General features: G+C 42.3%; 1 protein-coding gene across 10 annotated transcripts in view; it reads left to right on the forward strand.

The window, feature by feature from the left end:
- MTMR1 (myotubularin related protein 1) overlaps nucleotides 1–16,667 on the forward strand; it is a 55,566-nt gene continuing 38,899 nt past the window's right edge. Inside the window, exons 1-5 of one of the 10 annotated variants that reach the window (XM_084813710.1) lie at nucleotides 1–32; nucleotides 153–326; nucleotides 6,369–6,474; nucleotides 9,537–9,560; nucleotides 12,761–12,811. In XM_084813710.1, coding sequence (XP_084669836.1) covers nucleotides 238–326; nucleotides 6,369–6,474; nucleotides 9,537–9,560; nucleotides 12,761–12,811 — 270 coding nt within the window. In that variant the 5' untranslated portion in view covers nucleotides 1–32; nucleotides 153–237. Of the gene's footprint in view, nucleotides 327–6,368; nucleotides 6,475–9,536; nucleotides 9,561–12,760; nucleotides 12,812–13,140; nucleotides 13,467–16,667 lie in introns of those variants that run through there. The other 9 variants (XM_084813706.1, XM_084813712.1, XM_084813711.1 and 6 more) reach the window with 9 other exon arrangements.

Here is a 16,667-nt window from a genome sequence, read left to right on the forward strand (position 1 = left end):
GCCGCCGCCAGGTGACGGAAGGCTGCCCGGCTGTGCCCGCCGCCGCCGCCGCCTCAGGAGCCAGGCCGAGAAGGGGCGACGGAGCCGAGGAAGCGGGCGCCGCCGGCCCGCCCGCCGGCGCCCGCCCTCAACGCCGCGAATATGGACGGCAGGGCGGCGGCGGCGCAAGCCGCTGTGGAGGGCGGCGGCCCCGGCCCGGCGCGGAGACCCACCCGCTTGGCGTCGGCGGCGGGGCCGATGGCCGCGGCGGCTGCTTCCGCGGCGGCTGGCGGGACGTCGCCGGGCGCCGCCGGGCCTCGGCAGCCGAGCGTGGAGGCTCTGGACAGGTGAGGGAGACGGGAACGAGGCCTGACGGGACGGGGGCGCCATTTGTTCCTTCGCCGGCCGGGCGCTCCTGGTCTTCATTTTTGTGGTGGCGCGGCGAGAAAAGAGAGGGGACGGGCCGTTCTCCCCAGCCTGGCGCCCCCCGGGGGTGTTGGACTACAGCTCCCATCATCCGTAGCCAGCGTGGCCGGGGATGCTGGGGGTTGTAGTCCCGACACCTCCGGGGGGGGGGCGCGCGCGCGCCAGGTTGCGGGAAACTGCCCCAGAGTATGAGCCTCCCTTATAAGAGCACGGTAGCCAACCCAGGGGTGGGGCAACGGGTGTCGGTGGACTGCAGCTTCCATCAACCCCAGCCAGCAGAGCCAATGCTGAGGGGTGATGGGAGTTGCGGTGCAGCAACAGCTGGGGGACACACCCCGTCCCCGTCCCCGTCGTTAACCTCAGAGGATAGGCAGGACCGATGCTGGTGGGGGAGGTAATGATATATGAACGGATGATGGATGTTACACAGCTTGCCACATCAGGCCTGATGGGAGGTAATAATACGCAGCCCGTCCTTATGAGAATGCAAGAATGTGCGAAGTACATGAGCCTGACCTCACCTGGAAGGGCTTCTGCCTGTTGAAATGACTCCTGAGCAGCTTCTGTTCCTTTCAACAGTGCATGTTCAATCCCCAATTTCGGAGGGGGGTGTGTGTGTGTGTGTGTGTGTGTGTGAGAGAGAGAGAGAGATACGTATCTTCTCTGTGTGTAAGTGTGTGTGTGAAAGAGAGAAATGTATACGTACAAACACTACATCTAATAATAACAATGCTAAGTCTTGCACAGTTGCCATTTTGCCTTGGTGGGGATTGTGCTGAAGAATGTGGGGCGACCGTACGTTTGTGAGTGTGCGTAATGTAACACTGCCTGATGATGATAGCAGTGCTTTGACGGGGGTTGTGTAGGAGAATCTGCAGCTGCGATTGTGCGGTGTGTAATTATAACTATAAAACGGAATGGTATAATAGTATACTTCTAAAAGGTATTGCTGTTACACATCGTCCGTTCATTTCAGCAGGGGCTGTGCCAGAGAACTTCTAGGTGGGTTGTGCCCCATAAAACAGTTCTAAATGTGATGTACGCTTTCATAGTAATACAAACTTGTTACTAGGACCTGTTACAGATGTCTTACTAAGCCCTCCAAAGTTCCTAGCCTGCAGAACATTTTGCTCTCCTGCTTTTTACTCATGAGTGCCTCCCCCGAGTAAAAACTAGGTTTTTAAAAAAGCAGGCTAGAAGCACATTGGGCTGCCAAAGGAGAAACACTGTGTTCCTCCTTCACCAACCCACATGGTTTTCATACTGGCCATAGAGGAAAGGCTTAGTTCCCTTCACAGCTACTATGGAAATTGACTGATTTGGTGAAGGAGGAACAGATTACTCAGTCCCTCCTTTGCCAGCCCACTCATTTGCCTGGAGGGACTTCAGTGCACTCACCTCCACGGAATTCCTGGCTGCCAGAGGTGACCAGGTGAATAGTTGAATACCAGACTGCTATAATGCTTAATGCATGTTTCAAGTGCTACCAAGTATGAACGTCATAATGGCATATTGTACAAACTGGCGTAACCTAGTGACTAAGGGGCTAAGCTGTGGACTTAGAAGTTCCCTGTTCAAATGTTGCTTCTGTCATGAACTCTCTAGGTGGACTTTACCAAGCTGCTGTCTCTCAGCCTCACCATCATCCCTGCTCCAATAGAGATAATAAAAATAACCTTACGTGGTGGTTGTAAGCATTACTGAGACTCCGAATATGAAACATTTTGAATACTAAACTGATATATGAATGTGAATTAGTGTTGGTGTCACTACATAAATATTATATATAGTTTATACATATGAAAGCTTAATACTGGTACTCAGTATACTGGTATATCCTTATATCTGACACTCTACACAACACTGGATCTTATCTGTATAACCTATCTTCTCCTATAAGCTTTTAATTGGCGAGGGCAGTTCATTTTCCATAGAAATACTCTATTGAAGTCTCTTCCTACATCTCTTTTAGGATTTCTCTTGTTGATAACTGGCTCAAGTATGGCTCAAGTTCCCATTTTACCTCCCAGAATCTGGCACTCTTCTTGAGTTTTGATGCCAGACCTCTCTGGCTGATTCAGGAAATAGCTTTCAAGATTTTCCTGAGTGTTCAGACATTCTTGAAGAAAGAGCCTCTTGCTAACACTGGAGAATATATAATTGGTCATCCAACTTAAATCCCTGGATTCGCTGTTCATAAATACCATCTTGGTCTGTAATTTTTTTCAGCCTCCAGTTGCGAATTTTCAGCAAAAGAAATGCTTAAATTATTGTAGACTTTCTGTTCTCATCCAGTAGTTCAAGTCAGAAGGTAGGATGGGTTAGTCTAGTTAAAACTATGGCTGGACAAATCAGTCTGTTTCTGGTCTGTGTCACTTTTGCATGTGTTTATCTGTAAGTCTGTTCTATGCCATTTCCTCATTAATCACTATTTTTTCAATATTTGCATGAATATATAAATTTAAATATGTATTTTTAAACATATTTTCTCATCAAGATAGCGTTTAGTATATTGATAGGTTTTTTGAGCTGCGAACTGTGGCAAAACATGCAGTAAGTGCAAAATATAATGGATAAGTTCTGATCCACAGATTAGTTCAGGTCGTGCAGATCAAGTTGATTCATATTGGAATTCACATAGATCGAATTACTCAAGCATTCCTTGTTAAAAAAAATCATTAGGAATACAGTACCTTTGATCCTGAACTTTTGCTTCAATATGCAAGACATCGTTAAGACCATACAATATTAGCAGGTTTTGCTGGTGTAATTGTTAGCTTACTTCACTCTTTTACTAAGCATGTGTGTTTATTCAAAGCCTCTCCTTGTATTACTAACAACTGCAGGCAACAGTTCTCAGTTGAGATCAGCAAGTCTTCCTTTGAAAACTAGGTCTTCCATCTTCTTAAAATATTATAATATGCAGGTTCTGTAGCTTTGTTGTGCCTTCAACAATGACTGGTAGCTTTTTATTAAAATAAGCAAGTGTTACCTTCTTAATTCAGGATCCTCACTTTTATTGTGAAATTTAATTGATCAGTTAATTTAGGGATGCCCAGCTTTGATGTTCTTGGAGCAGTCTAGTCTTCAAACAGTGGTCCAGAACTTTATTTTTCTGCACAACGTGATCCCCTCACCAAGTGGTCAGGCTCTATCATGGATTTAGCACCATGTTGCAGTAGGGACATCCCAGTTGTGGACCACCTGTTCTCTGGCATAACATTCTGTGCCTTTCTATGCATATTATATACAAAATCTGAAATATATTCTGTATTTTAATGTTAGATGTCGCCATTTCTTACTCTTGGATTAGTTCTTTTGATTTACAAGTGGAATTGGGCATTTTTTAACCATTCCTGATTAATTTTTTTTTCATTTCATTTCTATACCGCCCAATAGCCGGAGCTCTCTGGGAGGTTCACAAAAATTAAAACCAAAGAGCACCCAATAAAACAATACAAAATATATAAAACATTAAAACCATAGTGAACAATACAACCAGAATAAAACCAGAATAAAACCTAGCAGCAATGCAGGGATTTAAAATACAGATTTAAAACAGCAAAGCTAAAAGTCTTAAGAGCTAAAATGTTAAAATGCCTGGGAAAATAAAAAGGTCTTCACCTGGCACCGGAAAGAATACAATGTAGGTGCCAGGCGAACCTCACTAGGGAGCTCATTCCACAACCGGGGTTCCATAGCAGAGAAAGCCCTCCTCCTAGTAGCCACCCGCCTCACTTCCTTTGGCAGGGGCTCACGGAGAAGGGCCTCTGAAGATGATCTTAAGGTCGGGGCAGGCACATATGGGAGGAGGCGATCCTTCAGATAACCTGGCCCCAACCTGTTAAGGGCTTTGAATGTTAACACCAGCACTTTGAATGTGGCCCGGAAATGGAGTGGCAGCCAGTGCAGCTGGAAAAGTACTGGCATAATATGAGCTCATTGGCCAGTCCCTGTTAACAGTCTTGCTGCCCTATTTTGGACCAGCTGAAGTTTCCAGACTGTTTTCAAAGGCAGCCCCACGTATAACGCATTGCAGTAATCCAGACGAGAAGTTATCAGAGCATGGATAACTGTAGCTAGGCTATCTCTCTCCAGATAAGGGTGTAGTTGGTATACCAGCCTAAGCTGATAAAAAGTGCTCTGTGCCAGTGAGTTCACCTGTGCCTCAAGTGACAGTTCTGGATCCAGGACTACCCCCAAACTACGAACCTGATCCTTTAGGGGGAGTGCAACTCCCTCCAGAACAGGTTGAATATCACCTAGCCGGGCAGATGAACCACCCGCTAACAGTACCTCCGTCTTGTCTGGATTGAGTTTCAGTTTATTGGCCCTCATTCAGTCCGTTACCGTGCCCAGGCCCTGATTCAGAACAACCGCTGCCTCACCTGGGTTTGACGAGAAAAAGAGGTAGAGCTGGGTGTCATCCGCATATTGATGGCACCTCAGCCCACACCTCCGGATAACCTCCCCCAGCGGTTTCATGTAGATGTTAAACAGCTTGGGGGATAAAATAGAGCCCTGTGGAACCCCATGGCATAATTGCCATGGCACAGAGCCATGGCAATTATGCAAGAGCCAGACTCTAGCTGTCCTACCAATTAAAAATTGGTAGGACTGCTAGAGACCAGATAAGTTTACTACTTCTGAATAAACATTTAAATGTTATAATATAAATCCTTTATGCATTCTAAATCTATGATTAGCCATTAAATAAATAAAACCCCAATGAAAACCCTACTTGAAAAGAATTGGGATAACATCCCATCCCACTTCAGGCACTGATTTTAAGTATAGTTTGCTGTGATGTTGGTTATCAAGCAAACTATGGTAAGCACTAATGTCCAAACCATGTTTTGAGATCATGGTTTGCACTGCATTTGCAAACCTTTGTTTGGAGGCTAGTATGAATTATGGACCTGGTTCGCACATAGTGAAAATCCAGAGTATGGGTGTTGCCTTACCCCGAGTTTATCCATGATTTGTCTGCCAGACGATCGTGCAAAGTGCAGATAGTTTTTGTTTTTTTTTCAATTCCTGGGTTGTTTTATTCCCTCCTTTGCCCTTTCACTCCCTGTATCCCAATTGCCTTTGTGATGCTGTAGTACTGGCATGTAGAGTGGCTATTTTCTTTTTACCACTCTTCCCCATCGCCTCTGTAGTCTAGTGCTGTGAACAACCCAAGGTTCTGTGTTCATACGTAATGACAACCCATAGTTAAAACTAGCCAGAGTTCACAACCCAACACCAAACCATTGGTTCTCTTCCTGGGTTGTTTGTGGTTAACAATCCATAATTAACCCATAGTTCCGGGTGCGTGTGGCTACTAGGTCTTGTGGCACCTTAAAGACAAAGAAATTTATTCTGGCATTAGCTTTTGTGGGCACTGTCCACTTCATCAGATGCATCAAAATAAATGTGTTTGTCTTTAAGTGCCACAAGACTCTGTGACTGGGTTCAGATGACATGCTGCAGAACATCATGGGTTATTTAACCCACAGTGAGCCACGGTGCCTGTGGGGGCCAGGTTGCATATCGAACCCCACTCAGGGTTGTTGTGTTGTGTGAATCCGGCGGGTTATTCTGGGTTATGTGAGGGTTAAACAAGTTGCTTAACTTTTGCATAACCCATGCTCCCTGGGTTCACATGTCACGACCACCCCCAAGCAGGGATTGCATATTCATAGTTCCACACATAACAACCCAGGATTCAACAACCCATGCTCGACCCATACTCTGGGTTTGCCCTGTTTGAACATCATTGTAAAGGAAACCTGGAAATGGAGGGGGGGATCTGCGTATGAGTAGGGAGGGGTGGGGGAGGCACACACCCATGATGCATGTTCCTGATCCTCAAAATCATGATTTGGAGGATCGTCCAATTTGAGCCATTAATGCAAGATCTAAGTTGCTGTCAAATAGGAATCTTTTGTTAAATAAACTGTTATATTCTGTTCTTATAGTCCCACAGGATCCCATGTTGAATGGTGTAAGCAACTCATTGCTGCTACGATTTCTAGTCAGATTTCAGGTTCTGTGCCCTCAGACAATGTGTCCAGAGAGTACCGGGTAAGTCTTTTTTTATTTATTCATTTAACATATGTATTCAGTGCCACACAAGTCTATTCCCAAAGTAAGATATAAAAGTGGATGGGGAGCAAAAATATGGTGTTGAGTATAACATTCATTTTCTGTCTTCTGAGATAAGGGTCAGGATGATAACATGTAATGATAATATTTCAAAGAAAAGCTGTTATACATCAATAACTACTGTGTTGGTGCCATTCAGAATCTAAAATTCCTACTTAGTTGGTGTCTTTAATGTGACTGATTGTGAAAAAAATACTTATACTTCATCTTTCTTGCTTGCTTTTTTGATTAAAAAACAAAACACAAAAATCACCATGCAAAGCCAAATCAAGCTTTAGCTTGTAATATTTAAAGCAGAGTTAAGTAATTTTACCAGCATGCTCTGTGTTCAGAAGGTGGTAGATTCTTGTTAGAAGTAGCACACTCTTTAAATTCTTGGGAATATAGGAGACATTCAACCTGTGCCTGAAGATGAATCCATTGAAGCATGCTCGATTGTGGTCTATTTAACAGTTCCCCTCTGACCATCTCTCTTTACCTAGACACAATCAACAATATTCTTCTCAAAAGTCCTGTAATGTGTGGCAGCAAAAAGTAATATTCTCCCTGGATTGTGGTTGCTGCTTTTGATAAAGCAATATGGGAAATTTGGTATTGCAGCAGCATACATGCTGTGTAGAATCTGAGTTTGTAGAGCTTGGAAGTAAATGCACTGAGGAGTTCTGATGCAGTCCTTGGGAGCAGAGTGTTTTTATTTTAACATATGTTTTTTGGCACACTTCACATACAGTTTAAAAGGTGGGGGAAATATATTAAAGCCAGAGTGGCCAGCTGTAGACCACTCGGCCACTTTAGAGTCAACACCACCTGCATTGGGTCAAATTGCTGACAGCAGGTATATCTGACATAAGTATAGCAAACCCCTGCATGGGTAGATAAACTATTGCCTGCATGTTTTAAACTGGAATGAACAGTTTTAAATTCTGGTTAACCTGGGCTAGATCTACACTACTCCTTTATAACAGTATTGAAGTGCACTGATAACTGTTGGGGCACATTACACATTTGATATACCACTTTTGTAGTGTTATTTCCTTTTTATCCCACATTATCCAAAATACTGTAACAAATGTCATTGTGTTTCCTGTGAGGTATAAATGCGCAAGAGGAACATAGCATTACCATGATGGGATCGTATTGATATGACACAAAGTGTAGATCTGAACCTGCAGTGAAAAAAAAGATTATTTGTAGCCATGATTCTTGAAACGCATAGTGCAGGGGTGGGGAACCTTTTTCAACCAGAGGGCCAGATTGGTTCTAGGCAATTACATTGGAGGCAGGGCCATGCGGCCCCAATGTGATAGCCCATTTACACACACACACACACACACACACACATACTCACATACACTCACACATCACCCCCCCCCCCCATTGTAGTCAGGCTTTTAAAAAGTCTGATCTCAGTAGGGGAGGGGAAATGTTTCAGGATGTGTGTATCTCAGCGTTGGAAGGGAGCTCAGCCCTCTTTACAGAGGACTCTTTAGCCTTCTTACTTGTGATAAACCATGGGTGGTTGTTATGCGTGAACCCAGAACTGTATTGTTTCGCCAGGCTACAGAAGCAGCAGGCAAGGGTGGTTAAAAGCCACCAGTCACTCTACATGCCAATACTACAGCTCCGCAAAGGCATTAGGGATACAGGGAGGGAGCGGCAAAGGAGGAGAGAAGCAAACAACCCAGGGATTGAAAAAACAAACGGTTGTTTGATCATCTGCCAGATAAACCCTGGGTAGGGCAACAAACCATTTATTTAATATTACATTTATATTCCACCATTTTTCCTCCAAGAAACTAAGGCAGCTTACATGATCCTCTTCTCCATTTTATCCTCACAACAACCCTGTAAATTAGATTACGCTGAGAGTCAGTGACTGGCCCAAAGTCACCGTGTGAGCTTCATGGCCAAGTGGGGACAAGATCCCAGATCTCCCAAGTCCAACATTCTAACCCCTAAACCATACTGGATCTCCATGGTTAAGCCATGGGTTAGCATTATGTGAGAACCAGGTCACTGTGTAGAAGCAGTGAATACATTCATGTGTGTTTGTTAAAGCCTGTGTCCCTTTTTTTAACTGTCACTGAATGAATTTAAACAATTTGATAATTAATTGTACACTCTTGATGGCTACTTAAACATTATTACAATATCTTCTGACATTGTCCACCCTTTGGGCTTATTTATGCAAGCTGTTATACTGTAGCAACCTCTGCATCTCTTGATTTGTTTTTTCCCCCTTGAGGAGTTAATCAGAGGGGTTGAGGCAAATTGAAAGTAAGAAAAAGACCATCTGGATACTTGAGATTCTTGATTTGCTTTTGTTGAATCTTGTGATAAGTTATGTCAACAGCAACATGATAAAACAAAGTAAAAACAGCAAAGAGGCTGTTTGCATGACAGAACAGCCCACCCACGGTGAGGCTGCACTGCATGCAGGAAGTGTGCGGCCGCCATTTTGAATATGCAATTCCTGCTTGGGGGTGGTTGTGACATGTGAACCCAGGGAGCATGGGTTATGCAAAAGTTAAACAACTTGTTTAACCCTCACATAACCCAGAATAACGCGCCGGATTCACACAACACAACAACCCTGAGTGGGGTTCGATATGCAACCTGGCCCCCACAGGCACCGTGGCTCATTGTGGGTTAAATAACCTATGACGTTCTGCGCCATGTCATCTGAACCCAGTCACAGAGTCTTGTGGCACTTAAAGACAAACACATTTATTCTGATGCATCTGATGAAGTGGACAGTGCCCACAAAAGCTAATGCCAGAATAAATTTCTTTGTCTTTAAGGTGCCACAAGACATAGTCTGTTGCAGCAAAAACAGCAAACATGGTTACCCTTCTGGAAAATGATAAGTAGTGTACTTCTAGAAGCATGGGACTGTAAAAGATGAGATGATAGTTGATATCGCTCAAATTTAGGATTTGAATACATGACTTGTTGGATAATATATGTATTTTAACTAACAGGTATACAGGAGGCCTACTGTAAGGGTAAGAATAAATGTGGCTATCAGCAAATCAGCCTCTTACCTGTTTGTGTGTTTGTGCTGTGTTGAGAAATCAGTGTGCCTTAGTGTTCTTCTTTACCTCATTAATGGTTGTTTTAAACCAGTTGGGCCATCTTGCTATGCAGTGCAACAGCTTGTTTGCCATAGAAATGTTTTATGTACATTACAATGTTTTCATGAGCAATAAAAGCCAGTGTGTGAGAGCGCAGTATATTTAAGTTATGTTGGAAATGCATGGTACTAACTTCAGTTTTATTACACTAATTCTGACAAAATGGGTCCTCTCAACTGATGCTTACATGCTTTGGACTACAGAGTGCTATATTAGCAGCCTAAATGTGTTCAGTGTGCTAAAGACATTCAAAGGAGAAGTCTAAGAAAAAGCAATAAGTCTTACTTTATCCTATTTAAATAAGATTTCAATTCATGCTTGCATTTATGCAAGCATTGCCTTAATTGTTCGACTCTTAGTTCAAAGTTCTAAATCTGGGATCCAAGTTAGATACCACTGCAATGACCTGCATCTTTGTCCCTGAAGTGCTAAAATGTGTCCTCCAGTGGTTACTTCTTGCTTTACTTCCTTTACCAAGTTGTTTGTGTTGCACAAAGATATAAAACCATGCATGGTTTCTGTTGCCTTCTGTTTCAAATTGGCAAAGAAAATGGGGCAGGGGGGAAGATATTTTAGACATTGGTTTCTAAGGTCCATGCTGTGCACACTTTTTCCCCCACTGAAAATCTCCCTCCCCACCTCTATGAAAAGTAGTTTGAGAGGAGTATAGTACAGGTTGTTCAATAGCCAAATAATCTAATCATAGGAAGCTTCATATATATAACTATATATTATATATAACTATATCAGATAATTGGTCAGTCTAGCCCAGTATTGTCAACACTGACTGGCAGTGGCTCTCCAGGGCTTCAGGCAGGAATTTTTCCAGCCTTATCTGGAGATGCAGGAGATTGAGCTTGGGATTATCTGCGTGCAAGGCAGGTGCTGTACCACTGAACCACAACTCTTCCATTAGTAAAAAAAAATCATCTATAGGTAAACAGGCAGGGAAGTTTTTGCAAACTGATACGGTTGACCCCCCCTCCTTGTTTTCGTACACTAGTGTGCCACTAATGGCTCTGTGTAGGAGAGTTAATACATGTTTTGAGCTAGCAGCCATGGAGGACTTCTTATGACTGGCATAGAACTTGGTGTTCCTGAAAGAGAGGACCTCTTTTACTGAAATCTTAGTCTCTCCTCTTGTTGGATATTCTTGGAAAGTTGGTAATGCTTCCAAAGCACTATGGGAGTACTAGAGGCAAAGCACCTCTAGCATAGCTGTAGTTTTTCTCTAGCCATGGTGCAACCATAGCAAAATGAGAGAAAGCGGAAGGTAAGTCCCAACTTAAGTTGCTTCTAGGAGTGGGGATGTTAACTACTTGCTCAGCTATCTTTTTCAAGAAAGCTTTATCCATTTAATAGCGCTGATGCACAAAGACCTAGTACACCAAAGCAAATCTTTAAATAAATGCCCAAGATAAAAATGGGTACAATGAAGATATATTTCTAAGCTTATATTGTTAGTGTTAGGACTTCTGGTTCTTTTACAGATTGCATTGCTTTAGCGTTCTCTTCCTCATCTCCGCATCTGATTGTTCAGAATTCAACCATCTTCCTGCTCAGCTCTTTTTTATGGGACTGCCATACCCTCTTCTGTAGTATGATGCAAGTGCATCTGCTCTCCTCAGTCCTATTTCTGATGTGGTAGGAAGACTTAATTGAAAGCCTCATCCTGCTCTTTATAAAAGAAAGTAAAAAATGTGGGAAATCTTAATAATCTGAAAGTTTGGCTATTGGATTTTTAAAAAGTCAGCTGAACATTACTTTGTGGATTAATAAGAATTCTTGAAAAGAGAACTGTGGAATTTATCCAGATGTCTAGTTTCATGTCAAATGTTGGCCCATTAAAATACTACATTGCTTTGCTCAGGCCATGTTTGCATATTATGTTTGGCAGCAAGCCAGAGTTGTTGCCCACATACTGTTTTAGGGTGCAGTCCTATGCATTTTTAGACAGAAAAAGCCCTACAACATGCATAAGATTGCACTCTTCCTATACTTAGATGTGTGGTGGAGCTTCAGATTAACTGTCTGGCCCTGGTTTATCTGTATGGTAGTATGTAGCCTTTCAGAGAGATCCTAGGACTGAAATAAAATATTATACATGCATATTTTTTCTGGAACAATAATGCCCCAAGGAAATTGTGTTTTATGAAAAAGAGTACATTTAGCTTTTTGGTTCAAACATAAAATGTTGCCTGTTCAAATACTAGTTCCTTCTGTTCATCAGTTGTGATCTGGGGCTTACCTGGGATGTATTCTGTTAACCAGCTGCATCCATACAAAGTAAATATAGTTAAAAAAAACCCACATCATAGTCTTCAGTGACTTTTTGCTCTGCTGCCGAGACTTCAGAGGGATCTTACTTAAATGTGTATGGAAATGGGACAAATGCGGAGAAATGAACCCTTTGAATATTTTGGCAAATTATGTTCTTTGTGACCCTGTTAGCATGGGGAAAATATTTCAGACAGTGAAATCTGAAATTATCAGAAATGGTTACAACCTGTTTTGCTGACATACCTAGCTGCCCTTACCAACATAATATGGTTTGTGCTAAGGGGCAGATCTTCAGATGGGACCATAACACCTTTAGCAACATTTTAAATTGTCTTCATATTTCCAAAGGGGACTGAAAATATTTAATTGTTTATTCTCCAGATAATTGCATGGTTTCTCTCTCTGCTACTACAATAATTTTCTCCTATTTTTAGCATGTGGCCTACTTTATACTCTGCATTTCGTATTTGCTGTTTTAAAGATGGCTTGTTTCAAAAAGACAGTACATACTTTGTGTTCTTTGATACCTGGAGTCATTCTTGGAAGGATAGGAATGCACAACATTCTAGTTCATTCCATTAAAAAAACAAAACAAAACTGGATCTAATAGGTGCCAAAGTATATGCTTGATGTACTTGATCTATGCAAGGTACGAAAAAGCTGACCAAGTGTGTTGATGTTGAAGTATCTACTGTCTCTTTTTTTTTAAAAAAATGCTGTCCTTTCACCTATTATATGCATGTTTTTTCCCTGTTACTTCTGCTTGCCCACTGCTGCATCATGCTATTCAGGAGATTCAGGATGGACACAATGGCTATCCTTCTGACGCAGAAGTTGATCAGGTGGCAAGTTTTACTCATCTTTTTGTTCCCTTACGATGTAATATGTCACTGTGGGTGCTGGAGATGTGAAAATTCTTTTTTTTTTTTTTTGTTATTTGTTCTCCAAAAGCTTGAGAACCATTTAAAAAAAGTTTTTCATTGCTTATAAACTATATCCATGTTTCTAGAGATCTCTCTCCTTTGGATTTAGGTCTCAAAACATGTAATCACAGGTAGTTATCCATTAAAGCAATTGGATAGTTTAGAGCTGCGTTTTCTAGTACCATGTCTTGAGGCACATACCAAATAATACCTATAGAGGAAATCAGAAGCATTGCTAAATTTGTACTTGCTTGTATTCTTTTAAAATATGTAAAGTGATCGTCACATTCCTGCCCCTTCCAAGATGTATGAAGGTTAGATTGCAGAATGTTTGTCGCAGAACATTGCAGAACACAAGCACTTCAGCTGCTGGGTATAGACATCCATTTGACCATCCCTTGTGAGTAGCCCATGCTTCAAGGACATTGTAGATGTGTCCCAGTGTAGCAGGCCTTGGACTGTAACTCAAGGCCTTTCTCCCATCTATACTAGGCAACTGTTGACCCAGGTCACATGTCCCCCTTCTCCCCCAACGTTGGCCTCTTACACCAGGAGCAAGAGTAAGATCCATAAGGTAAGGACCTGGTTCAATGGATGCTTCCGAGGGATGGGCACAGGGTCTTGGGCATTTGCAACTCATGCAGAGGGGAGCTGTTTATGGACTACTTTACCAGGACATTGTCGCTGAGCTACAAGTGAGGGATGATTGTGCAGCTATGTGATGGCTTTGAGCAGCCAGCACAGTCCAGTGATGACCCTAGTTTGTGACCATTGCAGCTATACAGCATTTTCGCTGCAGAGGACTGCATACCTCTCCTTCCTACACCCTCCCATGGCACCTGGTGACAGAAGCTTGGTAGCATGGGCTGTGAGTTTTCTGGCTTCTGTGGAAGCAGATGAGATAGGCAGTCACAATTTCTGAATAACCTACTCATGTGAAAACTGTTTCACTGTGTGCAACAACTGAATGCTCAGAAAATAATTAGCCAAGATCCAAAGAAGTACTTTAGGTGCACCTAAGTGCTTGGAATGTTCAGTTGGATTTTTTACTTTTGTTCTTTGAAGATCTGGACATCCGCCCCTTCCTTCTCCCACCACATTGCCATATCATAAACAATCTGCTTCTGAAAGTTCCTGAGACTTCAAAAATGGTTTGTCATAGAGGTGCAGAGGCTACTGTTCAGGAAATCTCAAGATCAATATCCCGTTAGGCATGTGGAGCTGATTGTGCGGTTCTTTTGATCCAAGCCATGAAGTCTGAATAGCACAAAGATCTATAAAAATAATACAACAAAATTGCAATTTGCAGGTTTTTTAAATAAAATATGAATGATGTTGACTTAATTAGCTACCAGTTAACCAACTAATGGGCTGCTTAAAAGTTTAAAATATTACAATACTAATACAGGTGATATTTGACAATACGCCATGATTCTGTCACTTTCTGTTGATTGAGTTCAGAAAAATTATGTATATTTTTCACTTGAGTGAATTGATGCACTTAGCTTTACGACAAGGCCGGTAGAACTGAATGCTGTTTAGTCAGAAGTGTTGGTAATTAAAAACCCATTAAAGTCTACATTTCAAATATGCAGTTAATGAATCAGTAAGTTAATTGCACCAGTTAATATAGTATGTAGAATAAGTAGTATGAATCATAGTATGCCAGATGTCATATTAGTATTTCACTTATAAATCTCTTAATATCAAGTGATAAATTGGCTGATTTCTTCAAAAAAGTCCGACAGACCCTGAGTAAGGCAACATTGCACAGATACACACACAGGTCCCGTCAACATCAGTCGGACATATGGGAAGGTAACTGAGAAGGACTGCAGTATTAATCCTGACTTGTAAATCAGAAATACAGCCCAAGTTGTGGTGGACATCTGTGAATGTTCCTTATAAAATTAACCAGATGTTTGTACATGCCAGTACTTAAAATGTTGCAAGTTTTACTCAGAAACTTTATGATGAAGTATTGCACGCTCTCAAATAAGCATTTGGGCTGGAACAGTACTCACTGTATTTTCACTAAAACATATTATAAATCTTTAGATTCTCCACTCTCCCCCAATCTCTGGGACAAACACAAGTATAAACTAAAAGTTTGAACATTGCAGTGTGTGGCTCCATTAAAACATCAAGCCATTCGGTTGAGCTGCTTGTTATGGCAGACTAGCTTTATCTTGTGCAAAACTGTTTATAATCTGATTTACTAAATCTTCAACTCTTGTAAATGCTGCAGTAAGGCCAACATGTGCACAAGGGGTATTTCACAAGTAACTGATTGGGTTGTCAGTGGGTATAGCCAGGAGAGTAATTGGGAATCCAACCCTGTGGTTTCAGTGTCTGCTTAAGAAGACACACAGTATCCCTCAACTGAAGGAAATGCCCTTTGCAGCAGAGGGGTTGCCACTGGTGTAAGGAAGGCTATCCATGGCTCCTTGAATAGTGTTCTAAGAGCTGCAGGACTAGTCCCCCCCACCCCACCCCCCATCATCAGCACAATGTAGTGCTGGTAAAGGGATGTCGTGGTAAGCAAAGAACGAATTGAAGCAAGCAGAGCAGAAAACCAGACAGGACTTCCATCTTGCCCTGTAAGAGCTGTAGCAGGGAATAGTGTTGGAATATTTTAAGATGGGAGAGAATAAAAAGAGTCCACACCATCAAATTGAAGAAAACAAAGGTGCAAGAACAGAATTATTTAATAAATGCCCCAGAATTATCTGATACATTTCATCCCTGTATGGCTCTTCATCAGGGATGTTCAATCTGTTTTTTGCAGGAGGGGCACTTTATTTTCCAGACAGTGGTCGAGGGCAAGAAGTATGTTTTGCCTCACAAATTTGTCACCATCTTTGTTGGTCAGCCTACATAGTAAAGCTGGCATCATCTAGACGTAATGAAGCAGATGTTCTCATTACATACAAATATGTATACTTACATATTGCGTATCTGTTACATACAAGATCAGGAACAGATGCAACATTAAAGGTGTGGAATAGTTATTTTTTACAATTTGACAACACTTTTGTTTTCCTTGAGTGAAATGTTGGCCAAGTGACTTACCAGTCCTTGACTGATGTTTGGGAGGCCTGCTGGAGGCCTGCTGGAGGCTAGATCAGGTCTGTGGGCTTCCATTGACAGTTTGTCAGTCAGTCAGATGTATTGTTTCCAGTCAATCGCCATTACAATATAAGTCACAAAAGACAATATATAAAAAAATCAAAAACAATCCAGAGAAATCAGCATAGAATTCCAGAAATAATAGTCACCAAAATTAAAAGCATTTAAGTTAGGGAATACCCTTGGCAATTAACGCTATTGTGGCTCAGGAAAATTGCTTTTAACTTTTTTGTTGCCAGTACGTATAAAGCTACCCTATAGTTCAAGGGCCCGTTCATGGATCACTGCCTTGTTGTGGCGAAGGGGCTTGCGTAACTCAGTGAAGCCATAAGCTATGCTGTGCAGGGCCACCCAAGACGGACAGGTCATGGCAGAGAGTTCTGACAAAATGTGGTCCACCGGAGAAGGAAATGGCAACCCACTCCAGTATTCTTGCCAAGAAAACCCCATGGAACGTATCACAAGGCTAAAAGAGATGACGCCGGAAGATGAGCCCCTCAGGTCGGAAGGTGTCCAGTATACTACTGGGGAAGAGCAGAGGGAATTTCCAAGTAGCGCCAGAAAGAGTGAAGCGGCTGGGCCAAAGCCAAAAGGACACTCAGCTGTGGATGTGTCTGGTGGTGAGAAGAACATCCGATGCTGTAAA

This window comes from Heloderma suspectum, chromosome 9 (assembly GCF_057233095.1).
Source record: "Heloderma suspectum isolate Gila_16-S chromosome 9, 16-S_ref, whole genome shotgun sequence".
Taxonomy (NCBI): Eukaryota; Metazoa; Chordata; class Lepidosauria; order Squamata; family Helodermatidae; genus Heloderma; species Heloderma suspectum.